This window comes from Pezoporus occidentalis, unplaced genomic scaffold (genome assembly GCF_034315485.1).
Source record: "Pezoporus occidentalis ecotype Australia unplaced genomic scaffold, CSIRO_AGI_Poc_V1 ctg13, whole genome shotgun sequence".
NCBI lineage: Eukaryota > Metazoa > Chordata > Aves > Psittaciformes > Psittacidae > Pezoporus > Pezoporus occidentalis.
The window spans coordinates 7,988,570-8,010,480 of NW_026913103.1; the positions used below are offsets into that span (position 1 = coordinate 7,988,570).

At 38.0% G+C, this 21,911-nt stretch overlaps 1 protein-coding gene across 1 annotated transcript in view; it reads right to left on the bottom strand.

Annotated features, from left to right (window-relative positions):
- Nucleotides 1–21,911, bottom strand: part of ME1 (malic enzyme 1) — a 172,175-nt gene that overhangs the window by 97,344 nt on the left and 52,920 nt on the right. The window contains exons 4-5 of the mRNA XM_062608286.1: nt 3,721–3,796; nt 2,415–2,576 (exon numbers count right to left, since the gene is read on the bottom strand). Of these exons, the coding sequence (XP_062464270.1) occupies nt 2,415–2,576; nt 3,721–3,796 (238 nt within the window). The remainder of the gene's footprint in view (nt 1–2,414; nt 2,577–3,720; nt 3,797–21,911) is intronic.

Genomic DNA, 21,911 nt, shown 5'->3' on the forward strand with positions numbered 1-21,911 from the left:
AGAGTCATTTCTATTGTGTCTTATTATGGAAAACCTTGGCTAGAGTATGAAAATATAGCATAAAAGTACAGCTATTTGTCCAAGAAGTTTAGATTTTAAGATAAGGAACTGCAGTACAATTTCACAGCAGCTTGACTAATATGATCAGCTTAGCCAGCAAAATGTGATCGCTTTTTGGTCATTTCAGTTGTCTGCAGTGGCTCACCAACTGTTTACACAAATACCAGCACTAGGGAGAGAACAGGGATGTGCTGGTTGGTATGAAGGAAGATGTGAGAGGGAAGAAAGTCAGGGAGCTGGTGTTTCAAGATCTGTGACTGACTGATGTAGCCTGAGAACTACACCCATTCTCCCATTAACAAATACCAGGCCCATGCATCTCTTCAGTCAAGGGGTACATCAATAAAGTCTCACCTGTTCATATACCAACAGCAAAATTCAGAGGTCTCATTCTCAGTTACAGGTGTTGCATAAAAGCTTAAATGTCCAAGCAACAAGTCCCCACTGGAAAAAGCCACCAAATACCTACATTTGAAGTGTAGTCTAGCACAACCCTGAAAGAGCAATTGTGCTGCCTCTAGAGGTGACCATAACCTAACCATGATTCACAGCCTTGATTTCTCTCACGCTGCTGACGTCTCTTCACACTGCAAAAACCCAGATAAGCATATGTGGCACTGATCCGTCCACTAATGATAATTCCCTGCATCTGCTACAGCACTGGTGAAAAAAAACAAAACAAAACCAAAACCAAAAATAATTCTTTACTCAACCTCCCATTCATTCAAACTTAGTTTAAGGTCTCTTGTACCAGTAGATTTAGCTGGGGATTTTAGAATACTGAGCAGCACATGCATGTCTGAACTTGATACACACCTGGGCAGGAATGAAAAGCACCCCAGAGGAAGCAGTCCTGCTCTATACTGCTAAACGCTGTGCTGGCTGGGGACTGAAACTGGCTTAACCTCTAATTACACTGTATGACCAAACTGTAACACTTCATAATACGATCCCAAAATAAGAAGCCATATTCCAAAGTGAAACAACAAAAGAACGTTAATATTTCAGAATATTAACAAGCCCCAGCTCACCTAAGTTTTATACACCTTGTAATACTTCAGGTTTGCCAGTCTTTCACATGCATTGAACTCATTGTTCATTCACAAGAGCAGTGACACAAAAATTGAGCTATTGGCATGGGTAAGCTTGTTTTGCTATTTGTGTGTGTATGTATGTATATGTTAAACATCTTTAAAGAAAACAATGCACTATGAAAAAATAGAAATTACAATGAAACTCGAGCATAAAAACAAAATGTAAAGCCTGCTGCAGTATCAGCAGTAGCTGAAGCAATTAGCTGCCTAGAAAAATCCAATAATAGTTTAGATAACAGGCTCAGCTGCCCAAACCAAACCAAGAATAAAAACATTTTATAGCTAATGAGACTTGTATGTGATTTGATACACTTGTGTGCGATGTGCTGCAGTGGTCAGATACATCTCTCAAGTAAGTCTGTCCAGTTTCAGAAGAGGGCTCTTGGGGGACAGAGAGAGAAGGTAGCAGGCTATTTCTCAGTTCAGTAATGCTTTCATGGTGCATTGTCTAAAATTATCCCAGTGGGGCAGGGTAGAGCTGTGTGTATAAAGCTGAAAATGCACACACCCAGCCCAACAATCTAGAAGTCCCAGCTAAATTTACTGGTACAGAAATGCTTTATTTAGCTACAGTACACATACATCTTATGCATTTATCAGGCATAAAGTTTATCACTTGCATCACTTATAGTATAGTTTACTATAGTTTACTTCTGCTAAAGCATAATGATATTGCTGGTGATATTTCATTTGGCATCATTTAGAGGGTAAGGTCCACTTACTTGAAGTACTAGGACCGCATCTGGGGGAAATTAATAGCATTACAGTGCTTTCTGTAGCTAAAGTATATGTACAGCTGAAGTACGCAGATGTGCATTCCCAGCATAGATCAGGCTGTAGCTTCAAGCTGTTCACTAAAACAAGGGACAAAATCAGAACTCACATCTGAAATCACTGCAGAGGAATTCTGCAGCAGAAGTTGAGAGAGAATGCTGCCTTAAATTCTATGTACTTTTAACTCTCCGCTCTTGAGATCTGATTTCTTATACCACTTTTTAACATGTACAGTGTACGCAGCACATTTTTACAGGCAACAATGTCCTGAACTACTCGAGTCTTGTAAAACAGTCTACACTGTGCATTAGGATGAGTGCATGTACATTGTGTATTAGAATGAGACTTTTTCCATAGGTTAAAGGACTACTTAGTTTGCACATATTCAAAGCCAGTATAGTAAAGAAAAACAGTTTTCCACAATTAAATTTTCATATAGTTCCCTTCAAACAGCTGATACTCACTAGACCTCAGAAAAGGATTTACCTTATTATCTGTTCCCACATCCAACATCACTGGTAGACATTCATAAGGTTTTACTCCTCCGCATGCCGTATAAAGTGCCAGTTTACCAACTGGAATGCCCATTCCATAACAGCCAAGGTCTCCAAGACCAAGAATACGCTCTCCATCTGTCACTACAATAGCCTGGAGGTAAAAGTAAAACCACTGTAAAAATCAGTTATTTCCTTGTATGTACTATGTATTCCATTATTTTCTTACCATATTCTTTTCATTTTCATGTATAAATTCTAACAGGTAAAACCAAATCAATATTACAAAAAAAAGCCCAGAACTGGTTTATTGTAATTCACTGTGGTTTTCTTCCATTATTTTAGAATCTTGCTTCACTATAAATGGGACTTTCATATAAAACTTTTTAAAATACACGAGATATTTAGTATTATATTACATGAAAACTGGCATTGTTCCCTCTTACATTTTTCTGTCAGCAGTATGAAAACAGAAAAAGAAGGGAAAGGAAGTTATCCACAAAAAAACAAGAGCCCCAGACTCCTGAATTTTGTTATGGCTGTTTTCAGCAGAATCAGAACCAGACACTCCTGCTTTCCTTTGACAGGGATGTCTACAGCCACCTGGTTATTACCCTTCAAAAATGTATTTCTTCCCTTAAGCAAATAACACACCATTGTACGTAAACATATGAGAAAGTATGTGTTTTCACTGACAGAAAATACAATGACTCAGTAAACCCCACAAAATAGCTAGCAACACAACAGTTTAATTGCCATACTCTCTGACAAGCCATTTTAGTTGAAATTTAATAAGTTTCTGAGATAGAGCTCATCAGGCATTTTATGTGGAGAACTATTAACTCAAACACTGGCCCAGGATGCCAGAAGACCTTGTGGAGCCTCTACCTTTGGAAATACTCAAAAGCCACAGGCTGGACACAGCCCTCAACAACCTGCCCTGTCTGACTCTGCTTGAGCAGAAGGATGGACTGGATGATCTCTAGAAGTGCCCTCCTATCTCAACCACTCTGTGACACCCTGAAATTCAGAAAAAGCATTCAGATTTGTTTGGGTTTTTTTTAGGCATAATATTTAATGTGATTGACCAATTAATCAATAAAGGATGCCTATAGCTGAACAAGTAAGGCTTTTAAAAAGCCTCAAAGTTTGGCTGTAACAGCATTGTTTCTATTTCAAAAAATGAGCTAAGAAATCACTGAAATCTAATTGATAAAAAGCTTATAAAAATATCTTAACCAAGTCAAGCTGGATACAAAATAGTGTCAGCTTTGTCATGCCACTAAAACTGAGCTTACCTTGATGATATTTTCTGGCCAGGATTCAAGCATTGTAGCAATGTGTCCTCGGTCATGGATAGTAATAAAAAGACCTCTGAAAATTAAAATAAAAAACCACCTTCTTATATAAACAGGCAATTAAATACTTCAGTATAAATCTATCAAATAATAAATTACCTCTGTGAAAATGAGTTTCCAAAATACACAGATGCAGTTCAATAAGTGCTCAATTTTGTGAATGAGTAAATTAAATGTCCCCATTTCACAGAAGTCAGGGAACATGTAAGTCAGTAAAAGCTTCAGTGAGCAGTGAGAACCTCCGAGTCATTTCTGAAAATTACTAAATTTGATTTTAAAGATCACTGAGCACTTGATCTGTTCAAATGTGTCTGTTAATTGTCTCAGATGACAAAACACATTCATCATATGACAGTGATCACTACTGCTCCAGCAGTCCTAACATTTACAGAGAAGAATAGGCCAAAGTTTTAATCTATGAACAAATCCTGAAATAAATCACTTATCATCATTACATAAAATAATTAAAATGCATTCAGTTGCGTGTTTAGAAAACTTTATGCCTATTTAATTAGTTTGCCCCTTTGACACTTACAAAAGTGGGAAATTATCTTCTCTATATGAAAATCTCTTAAGTTTGAAAGCACATCACACATCCTACAGTGCTGAGCACGCCAAATTTTTATTTTGAAGAATATTTGTAAATTGGTTTTTAGTTACACTAATACAGAAGAGTACAAAACAAAATGACAGAAAAGTGTAATTCTTATTTCATATTTTTATTTATTATAGAAGCAAAATTGATATAGTATCTTATCATACTGTTCAGCATTTTAAGCTTTATTTATTTTACTTGACATGCAGATAAACATCCAGGCGCACTCAGACTTAATTCCATTCTTTACCTACTTTTCTCATGTGAGACAGTGGAAAAAAATTATCTAACTAAATTCCATCTCTCAAAAACCATGAAGAAAACATCCATGAAGAAGTACATGCCAAAGATGCCTTCTTATAATTAAACTTAGTAAGTATAGTTAGTAACTACAAGGAGTTTTCTTCTGGAATTATTCTTAAGTACTTCATACACCTATTATAAAAATTCTAAAGTAAAAACTAGAAAAGAGTATTGAAAAATAATGTAAGTGTACTACAATATCTCTATATTCATAGAAGTGGCTGACCGCCCATGTGAGTCTAAATAAAACTGGTAACTCAGGGAAATTCCTCTCAGATATGACTGCAAGTATTCCAAGTAAAGCAAAAAATTTCCTGCCGTGTTAAAAAATATGTTAGTCAAGACACCAAAATTAATCCAAACATTAAATGTTTATATATGTCATACATATTAGATTATATGTATTTTTCTATTACCACGTGATTTATATTTTTATATTGAATTGTACATTTAATCTCATATTTAAATGTGTTTTTGTCTTGGATGTCAAAAATATACAACTGAAATTGTTCATTGACAAAGGCAGTGTAAAGCACATTGCAATTCACCAAAGTATTTCTAAATTTTAAAGCTGATGATTCAGAAACAGAAACTATGACCTCAAGTAGCTAATCAAAGGAAAGCTGGCATGTTCTGAAAGGAAAATATATATGCACTACATAAGGGAAAAAAAACCAACAACCAGCCATTGCTGGTTATTGATTTTTAGCTGTCTAAATTTCATTTTATATATTTCCCACTAAAACTAGGAATTTCTTCTCTGATCCTGGCATTCCCAATTAATTCCCCTCAGAACAAACACACCATGCTGGATGATTATGTCTATCAGTGGTTTCTTATTAAGTAATGCTTGTCAGCAGATTAATTCCTCCACCCTAGTGGACAGTTAATATTTATGGCACTTTTCAGAAGTTGTGGCATTCACAGCATATGAGCATTTCTATTTGTGAGCCAGATACCTGAAAAAAAGATGGCTCTAACAGTGAAACACAGTAAAGCAGCAAAGTAAATGCAGATGCTGCCTTTCAATGCATTGTACAGCGAGTCATTTTATAAAGCACTGTGTAAACTGTTAAATCATAAAATACAGCTTATCAATATTGCTAGCCTCAGAGAGTCAATTGTGGGAGATGAGTGTGCAAAAGGAAATGAAGAGTGCAGAAGGAAAGCTCTATTAAGCACCACCCCTCTCCTTGTCACCACACTCCAATTTACACCGACCTAATAGATTCGTGTTAAATGAAGCAAGATTTTGTGTTGGTTTTCTAAAGAGCCAGAGACCAGCCCAGTGTGGTTAAAATGACCTTCTCCTTGAAAGCTAGGGGGAGAGGTCTCCATGGAATAAATTCCCCGCCAGAGGAAAATAAAGGCAGGGTGGCTGCTCCAGAAGGAGTTTTGTTAGAACATTTGTAAAGACATTTGAATAAGTATTGAGAGTGTACTTCAGAAATCTGTCCAAGCAGGATCACATTCAAACAACAATGGAAAATAAGGGCCGAAGTGTAAACAGAGTCATGTTTAAAGCATTCACTCCCCTCCTTCTTCTCTTCTCTCCATTCTTTCTGCAGATTAGTAAAACATTTCTAGATACACTGCCCTTTCAGAGAAGATACCCTTAGATTTAAGGGCACAGAATAAGACATAAGAATCTTTTATTCTTTTATCTAGATACATTTATCTCATCCTTCATTTCTCTAGCTAAAGCACTTTTCTCCTTTAACGTGCCCTCTTTAGGAAGCTACACCAGGTTGCAAGAGGAACCCCAGCTTGCAATGGTGTCTGCCACAGCAATATTCAGCTTGCATTACTGGGACTGAACTTGCTAGCAATTCTATCGACAGGCAACCACCAAAAGGTAGCACTACATATTTTTCATTTCCATGAGGTTATGCTATGTTCAGGAAAAGCACCAACTGCATAAGGTTGTTACAACTGGGACTAGATGACACGAGCTGACAAGGTAGCCAACTATTTGGCTACCTAGTGGACATATTTGTTTTTTGGCTGTCAGAGCACAGCCATAAAAAGAATCAAGAAAGGGGCAAACTACAGAGTTTAAATTGAATTAAACTATACATATATTTCAAGTCCAAAAAAAAACCCAAAACATAATTATCTATTTGAGGAGGATGATGATGACGATAACTGCTGTCATGTCAGTGACACACACCTTGCTCTGATGGATGCAGAGCAAGAGACAGCCCACATGATGTGCATCTGTCTGACTTCAGGATGGGGCTGCTACAGTAGATGGACAAATAACACATGGAGAAAGAAGCAAGATACAGGAAAAAAGAGAATGTTTAAAGATAACGTTTGTTAAAAAGGAAAAATAAAAAAAAAAGAGGAAAAATACTCTGCTTGTTTTTCAATAGTGTTTTCACATATTGTCGTGGTTTAAAGCCAGTCAGGTAACTCGTTCACTCACTTCCCCCCTATCTTTCCCTACCCCTACTCCCAGAGGGATGGAGAGGAGAATCGAAAAGAATGCAACTCCCACAGGTTGAGATAAGAACAGTTTAGTAACTAAGGTATAACACAAATCACCACGGCTACTACCAATTACAACAATGATAAGAGAAAATAACAAGGGAAGAGAATACCACCAGCCAAGAAACAAGTCCCACCCAGAAGCCCGTGTCCTTCCAGGTAACTCCAAGTTACGCCCACCCCGGGCATGACGTGCTGTGCTATGGAATAGCTCTTTGGCTAGCCTGGGTCAGGTGTCCTGTCTCTGCTTCCTCCTGGCTTCCCCTCCTCCCTGGCAGAACATGAGGCTCACAAAGTCCTTGGCCAAACCAAAACATCATTGTTATCAGCTCTGTTCCCAAGCCAAAAGTCAAAACACTGCACTGCACCAGCTACCAAGAAGGGGAAAAATGACTGCTACTGCTGAACCCAGGACACATATCTAGCAAGAACGGCTTCTCATGGGAAAGTAAGCTTAAGCTCTCCTGTATGCCCTTTCAGAACAGCCCACATTGACAACCTCACTGTAAAAGCTAGCACTGACACTACAATACAGTATAGTCTTTTCTATTTAAACTGACATCTCATATATACTATCTTTTCCTTTGAGGCAACAAACTGAGACTTGTTGAGGCTTAAAAGGACAATCAGCAAAACTGTGTCTTAAAACTGACTTGAAGCTTGCAGCAGCAGATTAGTCTTCAAACGAACATGTTCATTTTGAACCTGGCACAATGCAAATCTACACAGAACTTGTCTGAGTGCATATGCAGAAAGGCTCATCTTCAGTCACTTGGACCCCAGTTAGACTTCAGTTCAGCATTGATTTATAGCAGTCTAGCCAAAGGGATCACTTTTACCTATGCCCATTTGTCCTGGGTTCAGCAGTAGCAGTCATTTTTCTCCTTCTTGGTAGCTGGTGCGGTGCAGTGCTGTGTTTTTGACTTTCAGCCTGAGAACAGAGCTGATAACAATGATGTTTTGGTCTGGCCAAGGACCTTGTGAGCCTCATGCTCTGCCAGGGAGGAGGGGAAGCCAGGAGGAAGCAGAGACAGGACACCTGACTCAAACTGACCAAAGAAGTATTCCATACCACAGCACGTCATGCCCAGGATGTAACTGGGAGTTACCCAGAAGGGCTGGTAGACTGCAGGGTTGGAGGAGGTATGGGTCAGTGCTTGGTTGGGCTGCGGGGGGCGAGTTATCGGTCAGCTGGTGCTGAGGTTTTGTATTCTCTTCCCTTGTTATTTCTATTATCATTATTATTATTGGTGGTAGCAGTAGTGATTTGTGTTATACCTTAGTTACTAAACTGTTCTTATCTCAACCCATGGGAGTTGCATTCTTTTTGATTCTCCTCTCTGTCCCTCCAGCAGTAGGGGAGGGAAAGAAGGGGGGAGTGATTGAACAAGCTGTCTGGCTGGGTTTAAACCACAACACCATTTCAGATAGCCAGAGAATACCCAAAATTACAGTGGAGGAATAATTATGCAGAGAAGCAACTGTGCCTCCTTTCTTCTTGTCACACCACCAGTAAAACCAGAGCCCTGAAGAGTGAGGGGAGAACCCATGCTAAGACACTGGGATTCACTCAACAAGGGGCAGATCTAAATGATCTTTAAGGTCGCTTCCAACCCAAATTATTCTATGGTTCTATTCTGGGTCACTAAGCTCACTACACTGTAGCACATTTTACCAATTATGCAGAGGTCATTCTACATCACACAGTTTGGCTCTGTTTTGTTAGAAATCTGATCTATGAGAACAAAGCAAACAGAATTAAATGGAGTATTTGTTTATTATGCTTCAAGGAAGTAATGGTCCACCAGCAACGTATTTGTCTATTATCTATTAAAGAACAGTTTAGAAGAATGTGTCACAGTAACAGAAAAATCCTTTCTTTCCTCTTCTTATAATAACAGGAGGCAATCTTTCATGTCTCAGAAAATGCCAAACATTTTTTAACAAAAGTTCTAACTTTTCTCACAACCCTACATGTTCAGAACCGTTATTTGGATTCTGAACTGCACATACAATTATAGTAGAGGTGACTTCACTTCCCAGGCAGCCTAAATCAGCAAGCTGAATTAAAACAGCAGTATAAAATCTCAGTGAACAGCCCCAGTTTATTTCTGAGCCTAGACTGACCTAAACTCCTGCACTTTGCAAGAGGTAAACTACTTCCTTAGTCCCTGTTGAGATTACCTCCTATTTTTTGTCAAGATTATATAATAGAGCAGAAAAGTGATGAAATTAACCTGAAAGACTGTAAACCTGGCACTTGAAAATATGACCTAAGGGGAATGAGGTTTCAGAAAAGAATAGGGTTTGGAGGAGTAAAAGGCACATAACTGTAGTGACACAAAGACAGATATTAGGGGATCTTTTAGTGTAGATGTTAAGATATTAAAAAATAAATATGGTTAAAAAAAAAAAAGATTACTGGGGTAGTAGTTTTTTTAAGATTATCAGCAAGCCACAATGCTCCAGATGCTGCACATCCAAGAACAAAAGTAAACACAGTGTCTGCATTATACTCTGGCCTGCCCAAGAACTTCAACAGACCCACATACTTCTGCCTTGACTCTTTGATGATGGATATTGTGTGCTTCAAAGAACCTCACCCAGGTAGCACTACGGTCAGAAAAGCTGGGTCAAACAGCTCCATGGTATAGCAGGAACTTCCAGATAGACTCCATTTGCCCACAGCTTGTGTTTTCTTCCAGCAAATTTAGCTGGCAAAATGTCACTAGTTGCACTGGGTGCATTTTCAGATACATCCAGATCTGCCCAGAGCTGCAACTTCAGGTCTCAGCACATTTGCTCTTCCACCCTATGTGGGATTAGGATAGTAGGGAACCAGGGGCTGCTGTTCAGTAACTTGCAACACAGCAAGCCATAACCCTCCTAATCCATCTGACATGAGCCAGATTATACAGACATTACCCCATCTGCCCTTCTTCATTTGAAACAAGCTCCACAGCAGGTATATAGTGTATAAATTGTAACACAACAGAGTGGGTGCGAGTAAAAAAGGGACAAGTTGACCACAGCAGTACAGACTGAAGGTAAAAGAAAAAGAAATATAGAAAGTCCTGCACTTGGGTGCCATCCTATTACTTTTCTCCAACATGTTTTGACTCTCCCAGCCCTCCAAGAGTCTGTTTCTTGCTAGCAAAGCATGTAAACTCTAGACTTTTGCAAAAGGAACTTTTTTTGCTTGAAACATTCTTCTTTCACTTTGTCAAAATGCTAATCAGGCTCCAGAACTGGGCAAAGAAGTCAGACCTTTGTACAATAAAAGACCTATCTAATGAAGTAATTTCACAACTTGCTCTCATTCAACACAAAAACCCATTACATTGTTAAAATAGTCTAAGTAAAATATTATAAGCCTTACACAGCAAAACCTTAAAACCAATTTTACATGGTACAAGAAAGCAATTATAACTTTGCTAATAATGAAAAAGTCTCTATTTCATTTTAGAATGTGCACTCAATTTCAATTGAAAATCAAGAATACTTCATAATAAAAACAACACTGCATGGACTTTGTATATTTATATAAAATACTCATTATTGTACACATAGAAAACACTGGGGTTTAACTAGTGCCTCACTCCTTTACTTACAAAAGCAAACAGCACAGCATTTTGCAACCTAAATATTCAGACTGTAATGATGCATCCTCTTCATACAGCAATAGATTAGATCAAATAGTATCTTTTTATTCACCTCTTAAAGCATGAATTTGCTCATTTAACTATATTCCTAAAGTACCATTCATCTAGACAATCAGCTTTTACATACCGTTGCTTAACCACATAATGGCAATTCCGTGGGATGTTTTTTTGAAAAGGAAAAGGCAGACTTTAAGAAATATTGTGTTTTAAAACCCAGAGCTGTTTTGCTCCAGAAGCTACTTAAATTCTTCTGACAATTGCTCAATAAATAACTTAATTACTTACACTCTAACAGACACAAACAGAACTATTTGAAGACTGTGAATGAATCATTTACCAGAGCCAGATCCATTCATTTATGACAAAAAATAACCCACTGCTCTGCATCAATAGCTATCATGTTTGTATTATTTTATAGTAATATTAACTGCATAAAAAAAACATCTACAAACAACATAAACCATGTTATCCACTAGGAATGTTGCAATGCTAATGATGTTTTTTTTTAAAAACCTTTTAAATGTTATTTAAACTGTTAAGTATTCAAACAAGGGAAATTACTGTTCCTCCATTTACTTCAACAACTTGTGCTGCTCAGTCTCATTAAAACATGGAATATTTCCAGTATTTAGACAATAGCATCCTTTAAAGCCAGTTTTTATTGACCTTTAAATCACATAATTTGCTCTCAGTAACTATGAACAAGGACAAAAGTGAAGACTTATTAAAATCACTTCTTACGGCATATCCTACTCGACTTCCACTGTAATGAAGAAGTCACTGCTGAAAAGAAACACTATCTTCCATTTGTAGAGCTGACCTTATCTGCTGGAAAGGAACCAAGGAAACCACTCAGTTCATGTCACAGGGACAGAGCAGTTTCTAATGTGAGGAGCTGCAGTGCTCAGAGGTGGGTGACAAGTCGGAAGGCAGGACAGCTGATGCGAAAGCGTATAGGTTAAACTGGGTCGCCAGTGAGCATCCAGGCCCGTAAGAGTGCTGCTTCAGCCACGTGTGAGCTGTCTGTATACAGCATTTGTCAACATCTCTGAGATACGCATCCCACGGGCACAGAAATCACAGCATCATCAAGGGGCCACTGGCGAACACATGGTCCAAGCCACCTTCCAGAACCTGGTCAGCTAGAGCAGTTATTTTGCCTTGGCTTCCCCTGAGGTGAAAATTCGGTACAGACTGTGAATTTTCCCAATTTTTTGGTACAGAATGCTAGCAGTAAAAAGAAAATAGCTGTCCTAGTGGGCTTTGCTGTTCCTAAAAATCAAATGCTTTTTGGATGGTGTTCCACTTCAAACATACACAGAAAGCTATTTCTGCTTTTGGTGGAAATAAATTCAGCAGACAGAAATTATTTTAGCACATAAAGTAGGCATAACACTGAAAAAGTACGGATCTCAATTTACCACCAGCATATTTTAAGATGAACTCAAACTATTCAATCTTAGGACAAAATCAAACAAGCTTCTATACCACAAGCTTGATGTAACTTCTCTTTGAGCAAGAGAAGTAACAAAGAGACAGGAAAGAAGCTATTTGAGCCATTTTTAAACCCTTACAAAATGGACTTTTCTTCCTTAGAAACTTTTTTTTTTTTTAGAGCTGACTATAGGTATAGAACGAGTGGTTTGCCCCACAATTACTAAAATTGTAGAAGAGATTAAAAATACTGCAATTTGAGTTGAAAAGCAAGAATTATTCAGCTTCAGTTATTTCACAGACTATTCTCCTACCATTCACGGAAATTACATTCAAATAATTTTCTCCTTAAACTTTTAGTATCTGATGCAGTAACAAACAAACAAATAAAAAGTTGGGCTTCAGTTTATTGCCACCAGCTAGATCATAAGCATCTTCCTTGGGATCTCACAGTCAATCACCATCTCTCAGAGCGTCATCTGAGGGAGAAGCATGAAGTCTTGCTGATGCAAAATAATCCATATGATTGGATATTCATACATCCACACTGTTTTTAACATTCCTGAAAGTTAACTTGTTGAAGAGATTAATATGGCTGGCTTCTGTGTGTCTCAACTCATCATTATACAGGCAAGCACAGCGCAGAGACCGGGCAGAAAGATAATGCCCAAGAGACACAGCTGGAGGCATAAAGGGTACCTGCATTGTTGTTCAAGAACCACTTGGGTCTGAAATCACCCATTTTGAAGGATGCAAGAGCGTACTCATACACACACGCACACACACACACATACACACACACACACACACCCCCCTTCCTTCCCCTTTCATCAAGGTTGCCCACCTGCTTCTACAGTTTTTGGTTTACTGCGATACATAATGGGAAATTTGAGTGAGATACACAGCATGAAGCTTTTAGAAGGCTATCTGCACAAAGCATGCGCATTTGAAAGCAAAACTTTTGTTATTAAAAGATGATAAAATTAATTTTCAAATAAACACTGCTGCTTTGACTATAACCATTTTCCTTCCACTATAATCAGCAGAGTGGAGAGAACAGGCATAGTTTACTTCTGATCCTAAACAACATGGTTTTAAAGTGTTGGCATCTTAAAATGGCATTTAAGTGGTATCTGTTAAATGTTCACCAACTACAAAAACTATTCCACTTGTGCATGATAATTTATTCTGTTGTTCTACCTTCACAACAAATGAGCTGGGCTTCCGTGGCCACCTGGAAACAGAATAATCTTTAACAGCAAATGGGGAATTTTAGGTCTGAGTTACAGGTTCAAAGTAATGAAAGTTTCTCTACTAACACATAATCCTATCACAGAACTGACACTTAAGATCAGCAACTTTTTTTTTTACCAAATGAAAAAATTACTTACAAATTCACATGCAAAATAGATAAATCCTTGTCTAGTACTAATGTGACTAATTTTGTATTAAACTTAAATTCCAAATATTTGGAATATTGTATAATTCTCACCCTAAGAAGCTAGTAATTGTGATTTTTAATTGGTATTTTGTTCATATCCTATTTGTTCTTATGTTAGTGGTTGGGATCATTGAAAAGCTTGATAACATAATTTGACAAATTTCTTACAAAAAAAAATATAATAGCTTTAACAATAATGTTTTAATTAAGCTACACATATTCACAAATACTTTCTAAAAACCAAACTAATCCAGACAAAACCAAACTGAAGTGTTTGACTTATTGAAGCACTCATCTTTAAAAACCATATAATAACAGAAATCTACAACAGAGCCTTAGTTAAAATCTGAGTAATTTTTAAATACAGATTTTAAACTAAAATGTTTTAGAAAATTCAACTGGATGTTGCAAGAACTGGTCAAAACATAGATCAATTTAGTTTGAATTCCAAAAACATGCTGTGGTAGTAAGCCCTTGGCATAAGAAGGGTTCAGCTGTACTTCCATCCCACACCCAATTTTTGTTTTCTTTTGGCCTCTCAGTTTTAACCAATTTGTTACAACCATTGCATCTATAGCAAAAGCACGGTCATTTCCTTAATTTTATGTCTATATTTTCTGTTTCAAAAACATAAGTTTAAAACCAGAAAAATGCAAATGATCTGATCAGCAGCACTACTTCTCTTATTTCCTGTTCAATTTACAACATGCATGAATGCATGAGACAGACAAATTTTTAGGACTATGTCCAACAACAGTTTTTAACATGGGAAAAAAGCTGCAGGTCCAGCTCTATTTCAAACAGAGAAACCAAGAGGCATACATGATTATTTTTAAGACTTGCATTATCTGATGTTAACAAAGTTCTAACATACCAGTGCTCTGAAATTCACCCACAGAAAAAAAATGAGTACTAAAATTTTACCAGCAAAGCCCAGGAATTGTGTATTCTGTTATCTTATAATGTGTATTGAATTATATGGAATTGAATATATTTAAGAATAAACTAGTGATTTTCTGACTCAATCAAAAATTATTATAAAATTATTATATATATATTTATATATAAAATATATTAAAATTATAAAAGCCTTATTGTAAAATTTGAGAAAAAAGTTATCCTAGAAGGAACCCCAAGGAAACATTTTAAGCATTAAACATCTGGAATGTGTCTGGCCCACTGTCATAAAAATTAACCTCATCCATTACAGGCAAATGGTCTTCTACTTTTCCTCTTTTTTATATAAATCCAGTCATGACCCCATGCAAAGTTTTTCATTGCATAAAGTCAGCATCAACATACCATTGCCCAAAAAAGGCAGCATGAACAACCTGCCACTCCACATAAAGTGCAGCAAACCTGTGCATTAGTATGAGCTTAGGATGAATCTACAGAACTCCAGAAGTTAAAACAAAAAATAACCTCTGCTATAAGAAAGCTGCCACGATATGATGAACTTCTCTGAAGACACTGCTGTGTAAGATACATTAAAGCTTCATCTCAGCAACAGCAAGCTCTTCCCTTAGATGGAATACTCTATCAAAAAGCCCAAACCAGTAGTTAATTTCCTTATTCTAGTATACACTAAAAAAAAATTTTTGAGGTCTCCTAAATTCCCTTTTTCCTTAAGACTGAGCAGAAATCCAGACCAGATGTAGCTGACTGCAGAATAAAGAGGCAAAAATGAGAACTGGCTTTTGACCATCTTTGTGCCAAAGGTATAGGTTCTCATTCAGCTCAAACAGAAGCTTGCTTTCCTTTTTTTATATAAATATTTCTCAAGAAATGGTTCCCTGGAGTCCATCCCTTATTTCTGCCAATTGATATATGCCTTCCCTATCAATATCTGCTTCTGGCTTTTCTTACAAGAATCACTTGATTTATCTGCTTTCTTACTGTTTTATCTATTTGATCTAAGCTCCCAGCAGCCTCTTGTACACTTACACTCAGCTGTTGTTGAAAAAATACCATTTTTCCTGCATGTAGTTTAATTATTTAATATTCATTAGCAGAATAAGGTGCTTAGACAAAGCAGAACTGACTTTCAATGCCATCACTTAATTCAGAGGGCACGGGACAGGGTAACAAATGCCCACCTAACCTTTCTCCACCCAACTGCAAATTACACTATGTTAATGCTACTCTATGATTTGGTAAAGTTACTATGACCTCGTCTTTTTACGTTTGTTTGTATTTCTTAAGTTAATTATAATTCACACTGCTGAAACATCTTATTTAACAGTGTACATAAAAAAACAGTGTATAAAGATAAAAAACCTTGCTAAAAAGGATGAAAATGCCATGCAAGAAATAAAAGGATTCATTCCTGTTCATAGAATCATAGAATAGTTAGGCTTAGAAAGAATCTTAAGATAATCAAGTTCCAAGCTCCCTGCCATGGGCAGGGACACCTCACAATAAACTATTTCTCAACTTTTGTCTCTTGCCTTTTTCAGAAGCTTCATAACACTAGCAGCATATGAGAGTCTCAAAAGTAGCATGTAATAATCTCCCAGACTAAAAGCATCTAGCCATGCATACAGAGAAACACAAGGTATATTAAAAGACACAACTGTCCCATTGTTAATGCTCTTAAAGGCTAAAAATCTTTATGCCTCCTCTTCACTTTCAATTTTCCATTTTAAGATCTGATTATTTACTCTATCTATTTAGAAAGCTTTTAGACCAAGACAGAAAGCTATGTTAAAATATTCAAACTACTGCAAAGTTAGAGTGAGTGCACTGGAGTTCTTCCTTTCTCTTTTGGACTTCACCAAACACAGCTGCAGGAGTAACTGGGGGGCTTTCTAAAAGCTGCTATATCTTGTATCGGAAAGGCAACGAGATGATGTTGGACTGCTGAGTAATGAGAGTATTATTGAACAGCGAAGACGCTGAATATGTAAGCAGGGGATTTGGGTGGTGCCAAAGAACGTGCAACAAATGTACAGAAAATGAGAGCTGGAGAAATTCCAGTGTAAGCACACCCCTAAAGGAAAACATCATCTGGGCATGGGCTGAGATACATACAGAATGAGCTAATGAAGTACTGTTATGTTACTAAGTCACTGGTGTCTCATCTAAAATACTCGTGCCTCATTTTGCAGTATCAGGAGACAGAAATGGGAATTACTAGGGACTTGGATAAACCTCTCTACCTAGAAGGAGAGGCAGGTATAAAACAGAAAACCCAAACCAAACCACCACACTAAATGCTTGTCAGTCACCTGTAACAGTTGTTTGGTACATCCTCACGCTGCCAACTGATACACCCCTGCTGCTGGTAAATACATGCAATAATAACTTTTTTTTTTTCCTTTATATCACATTTGTATCTGGAAGTACACCCTTTCCCTTCCACAGATTAGCCTTAGGAAGGGATAAAGCAACAAGCCTTTTTTTCTTAGTACTTCCCAAGCAATGAATTGCAAGTTTAAATAGCACACAGAAGGGTAAGAGTATAGCCTGTGACTGCACACCCTTCACATTTCCAAGGCTTGCTAACAGCTAAAAAAAAGTAGCAGTTCTTCTTCTGTCAAGTGCTCCTCCATATGTAAGTGCACCCTTCAAAGCAACCTTTGCAGCGCTTGCCCTGGGGAGTGTTACCTCCTCTAGGAGGATTTCAGAATAGGCACCCTTATGAAAACCGAAGGACTGCTATCCAAAATGTAAACAACTCCTAATGCCCCAGCAACAGCAAGTTCAACATAAGCATTAACTAGCCATTAGCACAGGTGTCTAGTGTAGAAACACTCAGCAAAGAAGGCACAGCTGCTGAAGTTCAGATCAGCTGACTCCAATTGTGCAATGAACACCACTTACTGGGAAGAAGTGATTTCATTCTAACTACTTCAAAGCTTCCGTACAATTCCTGTCCCCCTCTTTCAGAGTCCTTTAGATGTCCCAGCACACCGCAAGATAAAATACGTCTTCTAGAAGGACCCAATATTGTCAGTCTAAAAGCATGTCTGACACTGAAGGTGTGTACAACAGCCTCAGTAAATAAGCTTGTGGTTTCTCCTCTGTTCCTAACCTCTCTTCACCAAAACCTAGACCATTTATTATCCACAGATAAAGTAGATTATAACTTTATGGTTTCTGGCTGTATTTGGCTGCACTGAAAGATTTACCTGATCTCCTACAGCAAACCAGCTGCACTGTTCTAGAGAGAAGCCCAGTAGTAAACTAGCATATATGTCATAAGCAGCAATGTGATGGCCAGATCCCTGAAGCAAAATATGGGTCAATTGAAACTGATGGCAGAAATATATTTGTTATTACTAAGTATGCTCCTAAAGATTAAAATGAACCTGTTCTTCTCCTGAAAGCCAGTCCAAATGATTAGGGCTTGAGACACTTTGGTGTAAAGCTGACAACAAGGTACTGGAGATCACTAACTGCAAAGAAGTTTGAGTCTCCAACGCAAGGGATTCAGATCTTAAAACCAAAACTATCACATGCTTTATGCTGGAGCCACCAGAATCAGTTCTATTCCTCACTTTACTCTGAGGACAGTCCTAGAGGATCCACAAAGGCATCCACACTCTTTAGACAAGAAAAGCTGAAAATTCAAGTTCCTGTTTCAAAGACTGATAAGACACCAGAAAAAAATCCTGGACCATCCTGCTTATTCACATGGTGCCAGCTGCCACTTGTCTGCATTGCTGCAAATGAGTGCAAGGATGGTGCAGAATTTCAGCCCAGTGGAATGGATGCAGTATGCAAACTACTGTCAACTGCAGGTCACTTCAGGGCTGTTCAAAGCCCCCCAGTCCAGCTGGGAGGCAACTATAGCTATCATTTTGCACAAGAGGTAAAGAAGTGGCCTCACTCGTCCTTGAGGGCATGCGGGTGGCCACACAGCAGGGATCCCCAAGGTGTAGGGTTGGCTATTTCCAAAACTTCCCACACCCCACATCTGGAGCAGTTCGCCCTGCAGTGCTTGACAAAGTAGTGGGGGTAATCAGGTGAAAAACACATAAACAGTCCAGGGGTAGCACAAACTCCTGAAGGAAATACCTGAAGGGGGCCTACAAGGATGCTGGACAGGGACTCTTCATCAGGGACTGCAGTGATAGAACAAGAAGCAATGGGTTAAAACTTCAACAGGGGAAGTTCAGGTTATATACAAGGAAGAGGTTCTTTACTGTGAGGGTGGTGAGGCACTGGAATGGGTTGCCCACAGAAGTTGTGAATGCTCCATCCCTGGCAGTGTTCAAGGCCAGACTGGACAAAGCCATCAGTGACATGGTTTAGTGTGAGATTTCCCTGCCCATGGCAGGGGGTTGGAACTAGGTGATCTTAAGGTCCTTTCCAACTCAAACCATGTTTCTATGAAGTACCATCCATCTGCAAACACTGAGTGGCATTTGACAGTCTGCCCTTGAAAAGGTGTTAACTAAGGGAAGTCATGGCTCTCTTAAGGAAGCAAGTGACTCTTAAAAGGTTTGTTTTGGGGGCCAAATGATGTTGACAGTTAAGGACTCGTATAAATCTGGCAGGTTTAAAGAGGCTGTTTCATGAGGGGAAAATTTTGGAAGATAAATATTACTTGAATAGAGTAGGACAGAGCCAAAGAGTAGACCTCTGCCATACTGTATTACCTGATACTTCAGTGTCACTCATAAGTCTCTGGCCTTGTCAAGGTGTGAAAACTAAGTAAAATCTCTGCCCTTAAAGGACATTTCATTAATGAGTGTACTACTTTAGGAAATCTGAAAGCCTGCAACCAGAAGGGTTGGCATAGAGTCAAAATCTCTCTAAAAATGCAGGAAACAAAAAAGACATTGAAGAGTGATGTTGTTATATATATTGGTACAAGTCCCAGTTATTGATATGAAACTTGCAAAAAAAAAAACCAAACAAACAAAACCCTATTTTAAAAGATGCAATCATACAATTTATTTGCTGAAAAGGATATAGCTTACCTTTTATGTGGTATTGGCATTAGAGAGAAAAGATTAGTCAGAGTAAAGACATTTAACATGGGATCATGTACTTTCTGTCCAGTCCTCTGCACGTAGATCCACGAGATGACTGTTATAACACATCAAATGAGAAGGGTCTAATAAAATATATACTAATACTGCATTAGTATGTCACTCAAACTGTATTTCCCATGTGGTGAAATGCATCAGTAAGAAATGTCTTTGTTTCTGGAGACTCTCTCAACAGGGATATGAGAAGATAATCATCATAAACTAAAACCCACAGAAGTAAGTTCCCATTGGCTCAGAGTGTAGACCCTTGAAGAGATAAATTTGAGTCCTCCAAACCCATGGAGGAGGGAAAACTTTCTGGTTTAACCTCAGAGAAAAAGATACTGGAAATGTGCAAAAAATAACAATACAAACTAAATGAGGAGAGAAATCCCCTGGAAATATCCAGGACTGTGTGAAGAAAATGGACAAAGCAACAGACACAGGCATGGCCAGTAGTTTAATTTTGATGCTCTGGCACAGAAACTGACAAGAGTATCTGCAGAAGAGCCCTAAGGCTTGCTAGCTGTCTTCCTCAGAAGACTGTGCTAAAAAGGGAAAGAAAAAAACCAAACACTGACGGCTGCCAAACATTTTGGGAGTCATGTTTGGAGTAGGGATGGCCTCATTTCCTCCTGCTCACAGCCCAGATGTACTCCCTCCAGAAAAAACAGAGCAATGCACCATCAAGAGGTACAAACTTGGGTCTGAGAGCCAAAAATTCCATGCTTGTGATGTGTTTTAGGACAAAGCTTTTATGACCATGATGAAAAGCCCCTGGAAGATTACCTGCATAAGAAATCATGTGCACGGCTCATGAGAGTAGGAAGAGACTAATAACACACAAAGCCCCAACTCAGACAAGACTAAATGAAAGAGTAACTCAAAGCATGACTTCTTCAAATACCATCCTCTTCCACTAATGCTGTAGGTAATATCTACATGCAAGCACTGAGTACATACAAAAAAAAATAACACTGCATGTAGGACGCTGTATTTCATAATGCTAGGTCAAGACTATGCAGCCTCAGTTCAGCACAGGCTAATCACTCACAATTTTATTCTGAGGCACATGTTTAATGAAAATAGAGTAATTGACACTGTAACTAAATGGTGAAACCTATTGCCAAAATATTACCAAAAGCCATGAATTTAACATAATTCAGGAAAAAAAAAAAACAGATTACCATACACATATAACCTAACGAATGTCCTAATATTTTCAAAAAACAAGACATAACTTTTTTTCATTCAATTATTTCTTATAATGAGAAATCGGCTTAACATTTACAGAGTACTCCAAGACCAAAGTGAGGCAAACTGACATCTTCTACGCAAGATTCTCACACCTTCCACCTCCCCAGCATTACTGCCTGCTGACAGACCACGCTGGACACATTCCAGCATAGTGTGTTTCCAGAAGAGAGTCTAGAAGAGGAGAAAAATTCAACATCTCACGCTGTGCAAATTCTCCAACTTCTCAGAGCAGGACATGTTATGCTAGGAGGATCCATTAGCCTTTCTTTCGAACCAAGGAAGCAAAACGTTTTAGCTTGATGAGGGTAACAGAGCAGACTGGAGCATGCCAAAGAACAGAATTACTGGGTGTCATGAGATGTCATGGTGTTTGAACTAAATAGAAAGGTTATTAAAAAAAAAGAAAACCAACAAACAAAACAACAAAAAACTAAGACAAAAGCTGCCTATAAAGTGTCAACCACTGTTCACAAGAGACAGAAGTGAAAATGACAAACACATATTTCAAAAGTGCTTGCTGAGGGGGTTCAACTGCCAAAGATCATCAAGCTTTTGAAGTCAGTAAGAGAAAGATTGTCTAAAATTAGAAGAAATGCTACAGCTATGCTAATTCTCAGTTGGAATAATTCACCTGAGCCATGTTGTTAGTACACAACCACACCAGTATCTGTTGGAGAATGGAACTCCAACAGGCTATTTCAAAGAAGCCTTTTGCTGTATTTTATGTCTTTATTACAACACATTTTCATTTCGGAGACTGCCATAAGGATCAAGCCCTTACAAGAGACCATGTAAAAAAATCAAAATACTTTCTTTTTATGCTGCCAGATGACAATTCTGCATAGTTTTCAGATTAAAACTGTTAGGAAAAATAACTCTGAAACTATTGCTCTGTTATATATTTTAATATAATTTGATGTTACACAATAATCAGTGTTATCTACACGAAGCTACTAAGACAATTATCCATA